Source organism: Eleutherodactylus coqui, chromosome 1 (genome assembly GCF_035609145.1).
Source record: "Eleutherodactylus coqui strain aEleCoq1 chromosome 1, aEleCoq1.hap1, whole genome shotgun sequence".
Lineage (NCBI taxonomy): Eukaryota > Metazoa > Chordata > Amphibia > Anura > Eleutherodactylidae > Eleutherodactylus > Eleutherodactylus coqui.
In genome coordinates this window covers 537718214-537735189 of record NC_089837.1, presented here as the reverse complement: position 1 = coordinate 537735189, position 16976 = coordinate 537718214, and the positions used below count along the sequence as shown (strand labels likewise).

At 42.4% G+C, this 16976-nt stretch overlaps 1 protein-coding gene across 9 annotated transcripts in view; it reads left to right on the top strand.

The window, feature by feature from the left end:
* LOC136592316 (zinc finger protein 585B-like) overlaps positions 1–13703 on the top strand; it is a 98153-nt gene extending 84450 nt beyond the window's left edge. For all 9 annotated transcript variants that reach the window (XM_066588591.1, XM_066588590.1, XM_066588592.1 and 6 more), the window contains one exon: positions 11868–13703. In XM_066588591.1, coding sequence (XP_066444688.1) covers positions 11868–12862 — 995 coding nt within the window. In that variant the 3' untranslated portion in view covers positions 12863–13703. The remainder of the gene's footprint in view (positions 1–11867) is intronic.
* The last annotated feature ends 3273 nt before the right edge of the window (positions 13704–16976 follow it).

Here is a 16976-nt window from a genome sequence, read left to right as displayed (position 1 = left end):
CCCCTACCCATAAGCTTCGCATGGGGTAATAGTCAGCTTCTGCCAGATGTGTTTTAGGTGGCGTATAATTAATGTCCGTTTTTGTGGCGATCCGAGTCCCTTCACATTCCATGAGATGATTTACCTATCTATATATTATGCTTTGTGAATATTAAATATCACCAGTAGTTCCACCGCCTAATATCTAAGTGTCCCTTCCGTCGCGCTTAGTGCGGCATAGAGATTTAACCCCTTAGTGAAGGCCCTATAGTGTTTTTTTTACGTCCTGCTGTTGCAGGACGTGTATGGAGGGAGGTAGCGCCGCTATCTCCTCCATACAGCACAAGCGTCAGCTGTTTATTACAGCTGACACCCGCGGGTAATAGCCGTGACCGGCCGTTAGGCTATTAACCCTTTAAATACTGCTGTCAATTCTGACCGGCATTTAAATCCCTCGAACAATGTTTGGGGGTCCCGTACAGCCCCCCGCGAGGGAGCTGTGCAGGTGTCATGGCAGCCGGGGGCCTTCTGAAAAGCCCCAGTGTTGCCTTAGCAGACTCCCTATCAAGCCATCCCCGTGGGGTGGCTTGATATACTGCCTGTCAAAAAGCAGTATGACATAATGCTATAGCATTACGTCATACTACAGGAGCGATCAAAGCATCTCTGGTTGTGGTCCCCCAGGGGGACTAAAGGAAAGTGTAAAAATAAGATCAATAAAGTTTTAGTAATTATTAAAAAAAAAAAAGTAATAGAAGACCTTTTGCCATATTTGCAATAAAAAATCTAAATAATAACGCAAAAATACGTGTTTGGTATCACTGCATCCATAAAAGTCCGATCTATCAAAGTAATGTATTATTTACCCTGCATGGTGAATGTGGTCCAAAAAAAAAATAAAGAACGCCCCAAATGCACTTTTTTGGTCACCCAATCCCCGAGAAAAAATGTCAATTGAATTTAAAAATGGTACCTATGGAAACGTCAGGACATACCGCAAAAAAGCAGCCCTCACACAGCTATGTCGACAGAAAAATAAAAAAGTTTTTGTGCGCAGAAAATGGACACAGAAAATAATTTTAAAATATTAAATATCTTTAAAAAAAAATACAAGTAGTACAGCAAAGAAAGACTCTACAAGTTTGGTGTTGCAGGAATCGTAACGACCCATAGAATAAAGTTATCAGGTCATTTTTGTTGCAGTTTGTGCGCCGTAGAAACAGGACGCACCGAAAGATGGTGGAATGTCGTTTTTTTTTAATGCTGCAGGGTTCCTGCGGCACTGCTCCTTAGGTGTAGCAGAAGGGCCCGGGGTGTCTTCTTGCCAGCTCCTTTCGTCTCATGTTGTGGGGCAGGTGGGGGGGTATGCTCTCCTCGTCGATTCGGTGAGCTTCTGGACATAAGACTGCTGCCATCTTTTTGGAATATCTCCAGTGTAGCCGGATACAAAAGTCTAAACTTTTGCTGCTTTGTATACAATGCTGTGCAAATTGGCGAGAATGCCTTCCTGTTGGGTTGGACCTCAGAGGAATAGTCAGCAAAAATCAATGTTCTCTGCCCGTCGATCTCCAGCACATTTTTGCAACCCTTTAAGTTTCATAAAATTTGGTCTTCTTTATCTGTGTAGTCTGGATATCGCACAGTTGTTGGTCTGGCGCATCAGGGCAGGAGTATCTGGTGCGGTCCGGTTGTCAGCCCCCAGTCGGTGCACTCACTCAATTTTACAGTTATGGGAAATCCCAAGAGCATTAGGGATCGTGATCTCGCACAACTGACGTAAGTCTTTCTGTAAATTGGTTTCTGGAACCCCAATGATGCGTAGGTTGTTCCGTCTGGATCTGTTTTCTAGATCTTCCAAACGGTCCCAAAAATGTGTCCCAATTTTTGTGCATTAATTTTTCTACACATTTGGATGTAGAGTTGTGCTAGGAGGACAAGATTTCCATCTCGTACTCTATGGACTCTATACGGGTACCATGTTGGGCCCCCGTATCTTGCAATTCACGTAGTGAGCTGCTACTGTAATCGCTGAAGTCTCTTGAATGTCAGGGGAGATTAATTTTTCCACCTCTATTGCCAAAGTTTTGTAATCCATGACTGTTTCACTCATTATGAGGTTATCAGGTTAAGATGTTGTGAGAGATGTAGAAGGGGCAGCCGGCAGGGGCAATCTTTAGGCACTGTCTCCTTATCTGGTATTGACTTTATAGATGCTTTTGTATTCGCTTCTGCTTGCTTTCCTTTAGTGCGACCCATCTTGATGACAAAGTCCTCCATATATTGAAGTGATCGAGTGTGCATATATATATATATATATATATATATATATATATATATATATATATACACTACCGTTCAAAAGTTTGGGGTCACATTGAAATGTCCTTATTTTTGAAGGAAAAGCACTGTACTTTTCAATGAAGATAACTTTAAACTAGTCCTAACTTTAAACAAATGCACTCTATACATTGCTAATGTGGTAAATGACTATTCTAGCTGCAAATGTCTGTTTTTTTGTGCAATATCTACAAAGGTGTATAGAGGCCCATTTCCAGCAACTATCACTCCAGTGTTCTAATGGTACAATGTGTTTGCTCATTGGCTCAGAAGGCTAATTGATGATTAGAAAACCCTTGTGCAATCATGTTCACACATCTGAAAACAGTCTAGCTCGTTACAGAAGCTACAAAACTGACCTTCCTGTGAGCAGATTGAGTTTCTGGAGCATCACATTTGTGGGGTCAATTAAACGCTCAAAATGGCCAGAAAAAGAGAACTTTCATCTGAAACTCAACAGTCTATTCTTGTTCTTAGAAATGAAGGCTATTCCATGCGAGAAATTGCTAAGAAATTGAAGATTTCCTACAACGGTGTGTACTACTCCCTTCAGAGGACAGCACAAACAGGCTCTAACCAGAGTAGAAAAAGAAGTGGGAGGCCGCGTTGCACAACTAAGCAAGAAGATAAGCACATTAGAGTCTCTAGTTTGAGAAACAGACGCCTCACAGGTACCCAACTGGCATCTTCATTAAATAGTACCCGCAAAACACCAGTGTCAACATCTACAGTGAAGAGGCGGCTGCGGGATTTTGGGCTTCAGGGCAGAGTGGCAAAGAAAAAGCCATATCTGAGACTGGCCAATAAAAGAAAAAGATTAAGATGGGCAAAAGAACACAGACATTGGACAGAGGAAGACTGGAAAAAAGTGTTGTGGACGGATGAATCCAAGTTTGAGGTGTTTGGATCACAAAGAAGAACGTTTGTGAGACGCAGAACAAATGAAAAGATGCTGGAAGAATGCCTGACGCCATCTGTTAAGCATGGTGGAGGTAATGTGATGGTCTGGGGTTGCTTTGGTGCTGGTAAGGTGGGAGATTTGTACAGGGTAAAAGGGATTCTGAATAAGGAAGGCTATCACTCCATTTTGCAACGCCATGCCATACCCAGTGGACAGCGCTTGATTGGAACCAATTTCATCCTACAACAGGACAATGACCCTAAACACACCTCCAAATTGTGCAAGAACTACTTACAGCAGAAGCAGGCAGCTGGTATTCTATCGGTAATGGAGTGGCCAGCGCAGTCACCAGATCTGAACCCCATTGAGCTGTTGTGGGAGCAGCTTGACCGTATGGTACGCCAGAAGTGCCCATCCAACCAATCCAACTTGTGGGAGATGCTTCTAGAAGCGTGGGGTGCAATTTCACAAGCTTACCTCAACAAATTAACAGCTAGAATGTCAAAGGTGTGCAATGCTGGAATTGCTGCAAAAGGAGGATTCTTTGACGAAAGCAAAGTTTGATGTAAAAACAATGTTATTTCAGATACAAATCATTATTTCTAACCTTGTCAATGTCTTGGCTCTATTGTCTATTCATTTCACAACGCATGGTGGTGAATAAGTGGGACTTTTCATGGAAAACACAAAATTGTTTGGGTGACCCCAAACTTTTGAACGGTAGTGTGTGTATATATATATATATATATATATATATATATATATATTCATTTATTCAGGGAAATTCTGTGTACAGCACCAATCAGGCCCACCCCAATGCCCCGTTGCGGCGGTAAGGAAAAAACACCACACACGGAGGTCTGGTATAGTTCCTCACATGGGGAGTAACTGCGCACTTTATTATAGATTACATGGGGCTTTATACCCCTTATCACGTCATTAGAAGTGTGTAACTGTCTTGTTGGCTCAAATCACCACTTAACCATATATATGATGTCCGCAGTTCCGCCTGAGGCAGTGTTAGTCATATACACAGTTAAACAGTCGTTATCTTGATAAGGCATTTCTGTGAAAACAGCCAAGCACGGGGTCTTCTCTCGGCCTTGCAAAGCCTTGGCATAATATCTGATATGATTTTTAAGGCTACATATTAAGTTTGTTTGCATTATAGCATTGCGTACAGGTATAAAAGCATAAAAACACATGGCAATATATGCATATACCCTCACATATATACACACTTGTACTGCTGTTCACCCGGTAGACGGATGTTAGAAGGTTTAGTTTGAGCCTGGATTTAGGAAGGTGTCCCACCTCCACTGCTCCTTACCAGCCCAAAAGTGGCAAAAGAAAAGGAGTTTACAGTTTACTCCCAGCTGGTCATATATTAACCCGTTAACGACCGGGCCATAGCCTTTTTACGTCCTCCCGAAGTGGGCTTTATTCTCTGAGGACGTAAAAACGTGTGTCCTGCAGAGAATAAAGCGCCTCGGGCTCTGGACGTGACAGCTCCATGCTGTCGGTGTCCGCAGGTAGCCGACAGCATGGAGCTGTCATCCCGGGCTGCGGGGACCCCCCCCCCCCCGGCATTGCGATCGGCGCTATGCAATGGATAGCGCCGATCGCAAAAAAGTAAATAAAAGTACAAAAAAAGTTAAAGATTCAGCTGCCCTGATGGATCGGATCCATCGGAGCAGCTGAAAATACTCACCCAGGTCCGGCACACTGCTCCCCGCTCTCCTGCCGCTCCGGGCCCGCTCTCCTGCCGCTCCGCTTCTGCGCATGCGCGCCAGGCGGCATTACGTCAGCCGAATGCGCAGAAGGCCCGGCGGCGCGGGAGATTTAAAATCTCCTGGCCCCCGGCTCCTGTAGGTAGCCGGGAGGCAGGAGATGTCAGCGGGGACCGCGGTGAGCGGTCCCCCCCGGTACCGCGATCGTCGTTATCCAATGGATAGCGGCGATCGCGAAAAAGTTAAAAAAAAAGTTTTTAAAAAGTCAGTTTCACCTCCCCTCATGGATCCGATCCATGAGGGGAGGTGAAAATACTCACCCCCAGTCCTCAGCGGTGTCCCGATGTCCCGGGACCCGAATCCCCGTCTGCGCATGCGCGCCCGATGATTTAAAATCCCTCTGCTCCTAGCTGCCATGTGTAGCTAGGAGCAGAGAGATTATACCGGGGACATGATCACTGTCATCCATTGGACAGTGATCATGTAAAGTGAGAAAAAAGTGTAAAAAAGTTAAAAAAAAAAAAAAAAGTTAAAAAAAGTTTAAAAAGCGTACGTTTCATCTCCCCTCACAGATCATATCTGTAAGGGAGGATGAAAGTACGTACCTAAGGCCCCCAGATTTATGCGCGGACCTTACCACAGCTTCTGCGCACGCGCCCATCGCCAAAATGGCGGACGCATGCGCAAAAGCTGTGGATTGCCAGGATGATTTAAATTCTCCCTGCTCCTGGCTACAAAACGTAGCCAAGAGCATGGAGATTTAATGGGCGTCCGCAGTGAGCGGTTCCTGGTCACGTGTTCGCCATTATCCAATGGATAATGGCGATCACATAAAAGTAAAAAAAAAATTTGAAGCTTCATCTCCCCTCACCGATGCGATCGGTGAGAGGAGATGAAACTTTTTAACGGAGGCCTGCGTATTTGAACTCCGACGCGATCTTCCTCCGTGGACCTTCCCGAATTCTGCACATGCGACTGCCGGCAAAAAGCCAGACACATGCGCAGGAGTCGGGGAGCCCAGGAAACTTAAAATCTCCTTGCTCCCAGCGACCAACAGCCGCTGAGAGCCTGGAGCAGTGACGGGTGGCCTCGTTGAGCGGTCCCCGGTCACGTGATAAAAAGGTAGCGATCTACCTTTGGCCGGTCTCACATGACCGGATAGGAATGACGGATTCCACTTGCGTCTGATCCGCGGTAATACGCAGATCAATCGCATTGGATTACACAATTCCGCTCACATTAGCGGGTTGGAATTACGTAATCCACTCGCAGAAAAGAGAACGCAGCAGGTTCTATTTTACCGCAGCTATCCGCAGCATGGAGCCCATTGTGCTCCATGGTCGCGGATATACCCGCAGCCCATACGCAACTACCTTGTATACGGACTGCGGGTACCCGCGTCATCGCTAAGCGACGGTGCGGGAAATACAAACAAAAAAAAGGTGTACTGCGCATGACCGCCTGTGTGAGTAGGCAGTTATGCGCAGTACATTACGTGGCCGTACGCAGGGTCACAGCCGGGCTCACAGCTGGGATCCGCTGCGGGCCCCCACAAGCGGATTCCACCTATGGCTGCGTGAGCCCGGCGTTATTCAGACCGCTACCTGTAATACGCAATTTACAAGAAGCCCCGGGAACGCTCGCCTTCATGCAGTTCCAGGAGCACCTTGTTGAGCGCCTTCTGTGTGAGACCACCGCACCTCAGCAAGATTACGGAGACTCACGGAACACCACTTTTTACACCCCATCCCCGCTACTGAGGTAAAAAAAAGCCCCTCAAAATACAGGAGAGGAGGGGGGATACCGGTTTTATTGCCCCATGGGCCCATTCCAACCAGCCTCCATAATTACCCCTGTCTTCGGAAATACTACACAGTTCACATTATTACTTTTATCTAAGATTTGCGAATGCCAAAAAGGGCGCGGAGTGTGTGGGGGGGGGGGGGGGGAAATTTTTAGGGAGTCAACTTTTATTCCGTACAAATAAGCAATGGGGCCTGGGATTTATTCAGTTGTGCCCTAAAGTCCAACAGGTGATCCGTCCTTTATAGGCCTTGCCATGCGTCCTGTAAGTAGATTAGGGCCACAATGGGTATGTTTCTGAACTCGGGACAAACGGGGGTATCCATTTTGGGGTGAACATCTTCATTCCTATGTACACTGTACAAAAAAACTATTTTTAAATTTAAAAAATTGCCAAAAAAATTAAAAATCGTTACTTTTTCCTTCTGCTTTGCTTAGATTCATTCAAATACTGTGGGGTCAAAATACGCAGTACACCCCTAGATAAATTCGTTAAGGGGTCTAGTTTTCAAAATGGGGTCATTTGAGGGGGTTCTTTATAGTTTTGGCCGCTCAATGGCTCTATAAGTGGGCAATGGGGCCTGAAATTTATTCAGTGGTACCCTGAAATCCAACGGGTGTTCCCTCCTTTATAGGCCTTGCCATGGGTCCTGTAAGTCTATTAGGGCCACAATGGGTATGTTTCTGAACACGGGACAAACAGGGGTATCCATTTTGGGATGAAAGCCTTCATTTATATGTGTGCTGTACAAGAAAAACTGTTTTTAAATTGACACAATAACCCAAAAAATGAAAATCGTAATTTTTTCCTACTTCTTTGCTTAGATCTATTCAAAAATTGTAGGGTTAAAATACACAGTACACCCCTAAATAAATTTGATAAGGGGTCTAGTTTTCAAAATGGGGTCATTTGTGGGGGTTCTCTATGGTTTTGGTCGCTCAAGAACTCTACAAGTGGGCAATGGCGCCTAAAAGGACTTCAAGCAAAATCTATGTTCTGAAAGCCACCGGTTGCTCCTTTCATTTTGGGCCCCGTTGTGCATGCGGACATAATATTAGGGCCACAATGGGTATGTTTCTGAACACAGTACAAACAGGGGTATTCATTTTGGGGTGTAAGTCTTCATTCATGTGTACGCTGTACAAAAAAAGCTGTTTTTAAAATGACAGAATTGCCAAAAAAACTAAAATCCTAATTTTTTCCTTTTGCTTTGCTTGAATTTATTCAAAAACTGTGGGGTCAAAATATGCAGTACACCCCTAGATAAATTCGTTAAGGAGTTTAGTTTTCAAAATGGCGTCATTTGTGGGGGTTCTATATGGTTTTGGGCGCTCAAGAACTCTACAAGTGGGCAATGGTGCCTAAAAGGACTTCAAGCAAAATTTGTGTTCCGAAAGCCACCGGTCGCTCCTTTCATTTTGGGCCCTGTTGTGCATCCAGACATAAGATTAGGGCCACAATGGGTATGTCTCTGAACACGGGACAAATGGGGGTATCTATTTTGGGGTGCAAGGCTTCCTTCATGTGTGTGCTGTACAAAAAAAGCGTTTTTTAAAATGACAGAATTGCTGAAAAAACGAAAATCGCAATTTTTTCCTTTTGCTTGGTTTGAATTCATTCAAAAATTGTGGGGTCAAAATATGCAGTACACCCCTAGGTAAATTCCTTAAGGGGTTTAGTTTTCAAAATGGGGTCATTTGTGAGGGTTTTCTATGGTTTTGGGCGCTCAAGAACTCTACATGTGTGCTATGGGGCCTAAAAGGACTTCAAGCAAAATTTCTGTTTTGAAAGACACTGACTACTCCTTTCATTTTGGGCCCCGTTGTGGACTCAGATATAACAATAGGGCCACAATGGGTATATTTCTGAACACGGGAGAAATAGGGGTATCCATTTTGGGGTGTAAATCCTGATTTTCATGTAAACTATAGGAAAAAAATATGTCTTTAAAATGACATATTTGCAAAAATATGAAATTTTACTTTTTCTCCTCTAAATTGAATTAATTCCTGAAAAAAAACTGTGGGGTCAAAATACTCATGACCCCCTCAGTGAATACACTAAGGGGTGTAGTTTTTAAAATGGGGTCATTTGGGGGGGTATCTATTATTCTGACACTCATGAGCCTTTCCAATCTTGGCTTGGTATAGGAAAACAAAGTGTTCCTCAAAATGCTAAAAAGTAATGTTAAATTTGTACGTCTCCTAAATAGTTAAAAAAAAAACCGAAAGTTTTTCCAATGTGCGCCCAAAATAAAGTAAACGGGTAGAAATATAAATCTTAGCAAAAATTTCTATATTATGTTTGCACATATTTAAGATATTGCAGTTGGAAATGTGAAAAAATGACGATTTTTTCAAAATTTTCCCAATTTTGGCGATTTTAATAAATAAACACAAATTCTATCGGTCTATTTTTTCCGCCTAAATGAAGTACAACATGTGGGAGAAAAACAATGTCAGAATCGCTTGGATATGCAAAACCTTTCTGGTGTTTTTCCATGTTAAAGTGACACATGTCAGATTTGCAAAATTTGGCCTGGTCATTAAGGCGCAAACAGGCTTGGTCACTAAGGGGTTAACTGCTCTTCGTCCTTCTCTTGTTATATTGTCAAGCCAGAGGGTTACTGGGCTGCAGTTCTGCACCTTCTATTTTTTATTTAACACCCCTGGTGATTTTTCCTCCTGTGAGAAAAGCCGCCAACACGTGCAGCAAGATGGCCGCTGCTTCCACAAGTGGGAGGGGTATATGTGCTCCCTTTCTCTAGTTCCCCCGGAGGCATATATCTATATTACACTCAAGTTCAGCACTAACAATCAATGAGATTGAATCAGACAAGCCAAACAACCGATAAGGTTGCTGGAATTGCTCCATAGTGCCGAACTTAAGTGTAATATAAATATATGCCCCACGGAGTGCTTACCCTGTATAAGGGTGTCTTTATAAAGTCTCCCACCATGGTGGATGTTCAGTAGGGAGGCGCTGACAGATCCCGGAGCTGTCCCTGACAGGTGCAGCTGATATCATTAGTGCTGCTGTCCTCACACACACCGATGCGCGGTCGGCCCCGCTGTCCCAACAGAGCGTGCGCAGGGGGATGCAGTGTAGTCATCAGCTGTGGAGTGGTGAGTTACTGGAGCGGAGGTAGTGGAGCTTGTCTTCCATGCTGCTCACTCCATGGTGCCGGAACCGGAAATCTATACTCTTATTTTTGAGGACATTGTCCTAGTCAATAAGGTTAAGGGCATGCTCTATAGCATCCACTCATTCATTTATGGAGTGCTTGAAGGTAACAGATTCTTGTTCAAATGTATATTTTTTCTTTTACTTTTGGGGTGATCCAATCTCCCAGATCCATGATAATTCGGAAGCAGGCATTCTACATGATTTACTGTGTATACAGAGACAGCTCAGTGATGGTTACCTGCACCAGAGGCCACTTCATTAGATCCATCTTTTTAGTACTTGCTAGGACCTACTAAGTTCTAAGTGGACTACAATATAACCAAGTCATGAAACCCTTTATTTCAGACTCTGAAATCCTCACTGTAAGATGTAGATATGGTGACTGCAGCCGTTAGGCTATACAGACCTTTTTACCGTGTCCATGAGTTTAGATGTGCGTTTTGTCTCATGGCACGGTAGTCATTATTAGATTGTTTATAACAATATTAAGTAGTATTACATGGGTTTTCCAGTTGTAAAGTATTGATAGCCTATTCTTAGGATAAGTCATCAATAGTAGATCGGCAAGGAGCCTCGGCAACAGTCAACCCACCAATCAGCTGTTAGCCAGGCTGGTACACTTGTGTACTGAACTGAATTCTGCAGGAATCGGACAGCTTCATTCTTACTGTAGTGACTAGGCTTGCTTTTGCAAGCCAAGTTCCTATTGAAAGGAATGAGAACTATATCAGCAATGCCAAGCCTGGCCACTATAGTAAGAACAGAGCTGTTTGCTTTCTGCAGATATCAACTCAGCGCACTAGCATGCCAGCCTGGAAAATAGCTGATTGGTCCCAGTCAATGGACTCCCCCCCCCCCCCCCCCAATCTACTAGCGATTCTTTATTCTGGGATAGGCCAGGCAATCAGTATGAATATTCTCTTATTCTTCAGAAGAAGATCATGAAGCCAATGTATGGTAAAAAGGACATGCTTTTCTTTATTCAATTCGTGCCATTTCATGTCCACTTTAAAATACAGCCAGAGGACCAATTTTGGCTCTGTGTTATCTCCTTCTGAAGAATAAGAGAATATTCATGCTGTTTGTATTGCCGTTTGGGTCTGGACGGTGAAGCTGCAGGTGTCTACCCACTGAAGGTGGAGAGGATCATTGCTGGAGCTCAGATGTGTAGCAGGTTTCAGACGGCAAGTTATATTTATATGTTCTTTCAGGCCATCAGTAGTTTACAACTGGACAGTCCATTTAAAATGATGCCCAATTCTTATTGAAGGGCTCGTACTGCCAGAGGATGGTCCTAATTACAAGACAAGGTTGTATTTCTCAGATAGTTGACTCATATCTAGAGATGAGCGAGCACCCAAATGCTCGGGTTCGCGTTATTCGAGTCGAGCTTTTTGTAAAATTCAAGAGCTCTACTCGAGTAACGAACCCCATTGACTACAATGGGAGACTCGAGCATTTTTGTATGTGGGATGCCGGGTCCCGAGCTTTTTTCTTTTTTCTTGGTTCGTTCTCTCAAATGACGCGCGCTGTGTCGTGGCAGGGAGGAGCCAAAAGCTGGGGCGGGGTCGATCATGATTTGATGCTCGTTCGAGTAACTAGCACCATTGAGTATGCTAATACTCGAATGAGCATCAAGCTCGACAGAGTACGTTCGCTCAACTCTACTCATATCAAGTCAACATTTATTTAAATCACACAGCAAGTGTTTTGGACAGGGTTTTGATGATTCATTTTGTTTTGCCAACCTCAGAAGTGGATTCAGAAGGATTAGGAAACAAATTAAGGACTTCTACTTCTCCTTCCTGTTAAATCCACTTTTGGCTTTAGCTCAAAAAGATATGTAAAAAGAAATACATTTGTTTCCAGCGCAATAACAATGTTATAAATTTATCTACATTGTGATTTTTTTAATTTTTTTTTCCCACAGAAAATCCTGGAGAAAGCTCCGAAGGAAATTTCATGTTATCTGTGAATTATAAAGTAGAAGATGAAGATATCGTGCAGCGCTCTTCAGGAGAAAACCTCATTACCCTTAATGTACCTCCAGGACTTCACAGTACAGATCCATCATATAATCCCCCTAATCGTGAGGACTCTTCTCCTGACCAATCACAAAGTGTTACAGCAAGTCTGGGTCAGAACGGGGGAAAAAGGTATCAATGTACTGAATGTGGAAAACAATTTACAAGAAGCTCAGGTCTTTTTACACACAGAAGAATTCACACAGGAGAGAAGCCGTATTCATGTTCAGAATGTGGGAAAGGTTTTACAAAAAAATCAGATGTTGTTGCACATCAGAGAATTCACACAGGAGAGAAGCCATATTCTTGTTCAGAATGTGGAAAATGTTTCACATCAAAATCAAATCTTGTTATACATCAGAGAAATCACACGGGAGAGAAGCCGTATTTATGTTCACTATGTGCAAAATGCTTTACTCGTAAATCAGGCCTTGATCTACATGTGAGAAGACACACGGGGGCAAAGCAGTATTCATGTTCAGTATATGGAAAATGCTTTACTCATAAATTAGGTCTTGCTCAACATGAGAGAAGAAACTTGGGAGAAAAGCTGTATTCATGTTCAGTGTGTGGGAAATGCTTTACAGGTAAACCAAATCTTGTTAAACATCAGAGAATACACACAGGAGAGAAGCCATTTTCATGTTCAGAATGTGGGAAATGTTTTACAAATAAATCACATCTTGTTATACATCAGAGAATTCACACAGGGGAGAAGCCATTTTCATGTTTAGAATGTGGGAAATGTTTTACAGATAAATCAAATCTTGTTAGACATCAAAGAAGTCACACAGGAGAGAGGCCATATTCATGTTCAGAATGTGGGAAATGTTTTATGCAGAAATCACATCTTGTTACACATGGGAGAAGTCATACAGGGGAAAAGCCATTTACAAGTTGACTGTTTGGGAAATTTGGGAATCAGATCTTGTGGCAAAAAGCAGGCACCACATATAACTGAGTGCAATTTGTGACATCCTTCTTAAAAAGATAGGCGTAAAAAAAGATGTGGGATCTCATATAAGCAGAATTAAATGTAAATATAACAAGTACAGAAAATATATTTATAAAAATAACTCTTTATTGACATGCATAAAGTAAATAGCGGTAAAACATGCAAAAAATATTACGACGTATTGTGTATGATAATGTAACTACCCACCGCACAATACAAATACAGAGAACAACTAGTTTAGGAAGTGTATGCAAAAAATACAGTCCAGAAGGATGCCAAACAATCATAAGCAAGCCAATATCCAGAACTATAGAACATTAGACATATCTTTTTGTTTTCTATGGATGCTAACTAGTGGCAAAAAGAGAGGAGGGGATAGAACCCACGCTAATTGCCACCTGTTGAAGGTTTCCTCAGGGGTCATGAGATCTTAACCATCTGAGTGTCAGATGTTGAAAAATCAGATCTATTGATCTATATCAGAGAATTCACACAGGAGAGAAGCCAAATGTCATAATGTGTTATACAGCCCATTCATACAGCTGAAAAGTTGTATCCGTGAACATTATGTCAATATGTTCTAGCAGGTTCGATGATGAATATGGGAATTACTTTACAGATAAATCATCGATCGTTACGCGGAAGAGAATTAACTCAGGAGAGAAGTCATTTTCCTGATCACAATGTCGGACATATTACTGTATATTGAGGTAAAACAGTTTGTACACCATGATTTGTATTTTTATAAAATTTAACCTCAAATTGATTAAAATGAATCTTGATATGAAACAAAGTTTAAGAATTTTTGAGCTTAAACATATCCCCCAGTGATGTGAGGATTGCCTGGGACATTCTGAAGGTATATCTTCTAAAGGATTATGTAACATTTATGGGTGCCTCACAACTCTCCCCCATGTCAGATATTGAATGAGACAAGGGTTCAGCAGCTCCCTTTAACTTGCCGAAACCTTTTGTTCTTGAGGAGATAAGCCACAGTCTGGCAGCAGCTTTCTGCATTCAGAAACACATGCACATTTGGCCGAGATTGCATGTGCATGAAGGTTGACATAGCATGTGTATAAACATTTGTGCCTTGTACACAGCATCTATGGTCTGACCACTTCCTCTTTTCCACCTCCTAGATCATGCCCCCTATTTCCTATAGTTCTTTTAAATGTTTAACCCCTTAGTGACCACACTTTTTTGCTTTTTTTCCATTTTTGTTTTTTCCTCCCCCTTTTTAAAAAAATCATAACTCCTTTATTTATCCATCGCCGTCGCTGTATGAGGGCTCGTTGTTGTTTGCGGGACGAGTTGTATTTTTCAATGGTGCTATTTAATGTGCTGAAAAACTTTTACGAAATTCTAAGTGGAGATAATTGGAAAAACAAAACACATTCCGCCATCTTTCAGTACGTTTTGTTTCTACGGCGCACAAACTGCAACAAAAAGGACATGATAACTTCATTCTACGGGTCAGTACGATTACTACGATACCAAACTTGTAGAGTTTTTTTTTTGCTGTTCTACTTATATATTTTTTTTAAAGATATTTAATTTAAAAAAAAATAATTTTCTGTCTCCATCTTCGGCGCACAATAATAATCTTATTTTCCCATCACTATAGTTGTGTCAGGGCTCATTTTGTGCAGTACGTCCTGCGGTTTCCGTTGGTATTTTGGAATACATTGATTACTTTTTGGTCGCTTTTTATTAGACTTTTTTCTTGGCAACAGTGTGACCAAAAAAACGCATTTCTGTCATTTTTTTTTTACGACGTTTACCGCGCACAGTAAATAATGCATTACTTTGATGCAACAGACTTTTACGAATGCAGCAATACCAAATATGTATTTTTGTTTTATTATTTAGATTTTTTTATTGTAAATATGGCAGAAGGGTTTTTTTAATTTTTTTAACCACAAATGGGGTTGCAGACAGCACCACCTTAACCCAATAAGGGACCGACCGGTAAGTTGCAATCGCCACAAGGAAATTAGATCCAAATAATTTTCAAAGTAATCAAAGTATAAGAGAAAAGTATGGCAGCTAACCAGGGGCAGATAAATGATGCAGAGCTTTATTCCTCCTCAAGTCACAGATACATGACGTTTCGACACAAAGTCTTTTCCAAATGCAATGAAAGCCATGGTACAACAGGGTATATATGCAGACAAACAGCCAATCAGTTGTTAATTGCAAATTAGTACCTCATGTGGAGGGTTCAGAATCAATACATGGACACCTGTGGGCACTTCTGGCATCAGGCGTCGTCATGGAGAAAGTCATGTGATAGAACGTCCTGATGTCACGACGTACCACACATAGGGGCCTCATACAGCGTGTCTACACTGTCACGTGAACACACGTCATCGAATGCGCCACATGTGCGCATCAGAGTCAGCGCTTCCAAATAGGGCGCATAAATTAATCGCAAACTTGCGAAAAAGGGCTTGCGTGTCAGAATGTGCGTTCCAAAGCGGGACGCATAAATACTACGTATTCAATGCGCAAGAAGATCGAAAAATTAATTAATTAATGCATGGACTCTTGTTGACACTTTCAGCCTTTTTTCGATCTTCTTTCGCATTGAATACGTAGTATTTATGCGTCCCGCTTTGGAACGCACATTCTGACACGCAGGCCCTTTTTCGCAAGTTTGCGATTAATTTATGCGCCCTATTTGGAAGCGCTGACTCTGATGCGCACATGTGGCGCATTCGATGACGTGTGTTCACGTGACAGTGTAGACACGCTGTATGAGGCCCCTATGTGTGGTACGTCGTGACATCAGGACGTTCTATCACATGACTTTCTCCATGACGACGCCTGATGCCAGAAGTGTCCACAGGTATCCATGCATTGATTCAAACCCTCCACATGAGGTACTAATTTGCAATTAACAACTGATTGGCTGTTTGTCTGCATATATACCCTGTTGTACCTTGGCTTTCATTGCATTTGGAAAAGACTTGGTGTCGAACCATCATGTATCTGTGACTTGAGGAGGAATAAAGCTCTGCATCATTTATCTGCCCCTGGTTTGCTGCCATACTTTTCTCTTATTTTTTTTAACTACTATTCCTTTTTTTAAAAAATAATTAATAAAACTTTTTATTCTTATTTTTACTTTTTCTTTCAGTCCTCCTGGGGGACCACAACTAGCGATGCTTAGATCGCTTATGCAGTATGATGTAATGCCACAGCATTACATCATACTGCATTCTGACAGGCAGCCTATCAAGCCACCCCTCAGGGATGGCTTGATAGGCATTCTGCTATGACAGCCCTGGGGCCTCTCCCAATCTCACAAGGGGGGCGTACGAGACCCCCAAATTTGTCAGATTTGACAGCGGCATTTAAAAGTTAACGGTCCCAATCAGCCGGGCGGCTGAACAGGCGGTTGCCCGCAGGTGTCAGCTGTAATAAACAGCTGACACCTGCAAACTATAGAAGAAGATGGCAGTGCCATCTCCCGCCATACACGTCCTGCAAAGGCAGGTCGTAAAAAGACATAAGCATTGCAACGAAATACTGGATAGTCAACACAATCATCTCCCCAAACAGAGACTCTCATACTTCGGCCACATAGTGCAAGCTAATTTATTAGAAACATCAATTATACTAAAAAGTGGTCAGCGGCAAGAGAAGACTGGGCCGCCAAAGAATGTGCTGGCTTGCTACTATCAAAGCCGACACCATCAGGCAAACGACCGAACTGAGAGAAGTCGTACAAAACAGGACTGCATGGAGATCCATAAAGCGCCCGAGTCACCCTGATTGAATGGATATAGACAGACTACAGATATAAATTGATGGTTTTTTAATGTGATTTTTATCTTGTACATATATTTTTAGGAACTGTAGAATAGGAGGAGGAGAGGAAGCGGTCAGCCTCAAGATGGTGCATAAAAACCAGCAATGTTTTCACATGTGTAATGTCTGTGCCTTTTTTTTCCCCAAGTAATTTTTGATTTGATTTTCAGAACATACATGAATGTCACACATTTGATATCAATTATTACAATTGCAACAAAGCTATTCAGATCATAAGCAATCC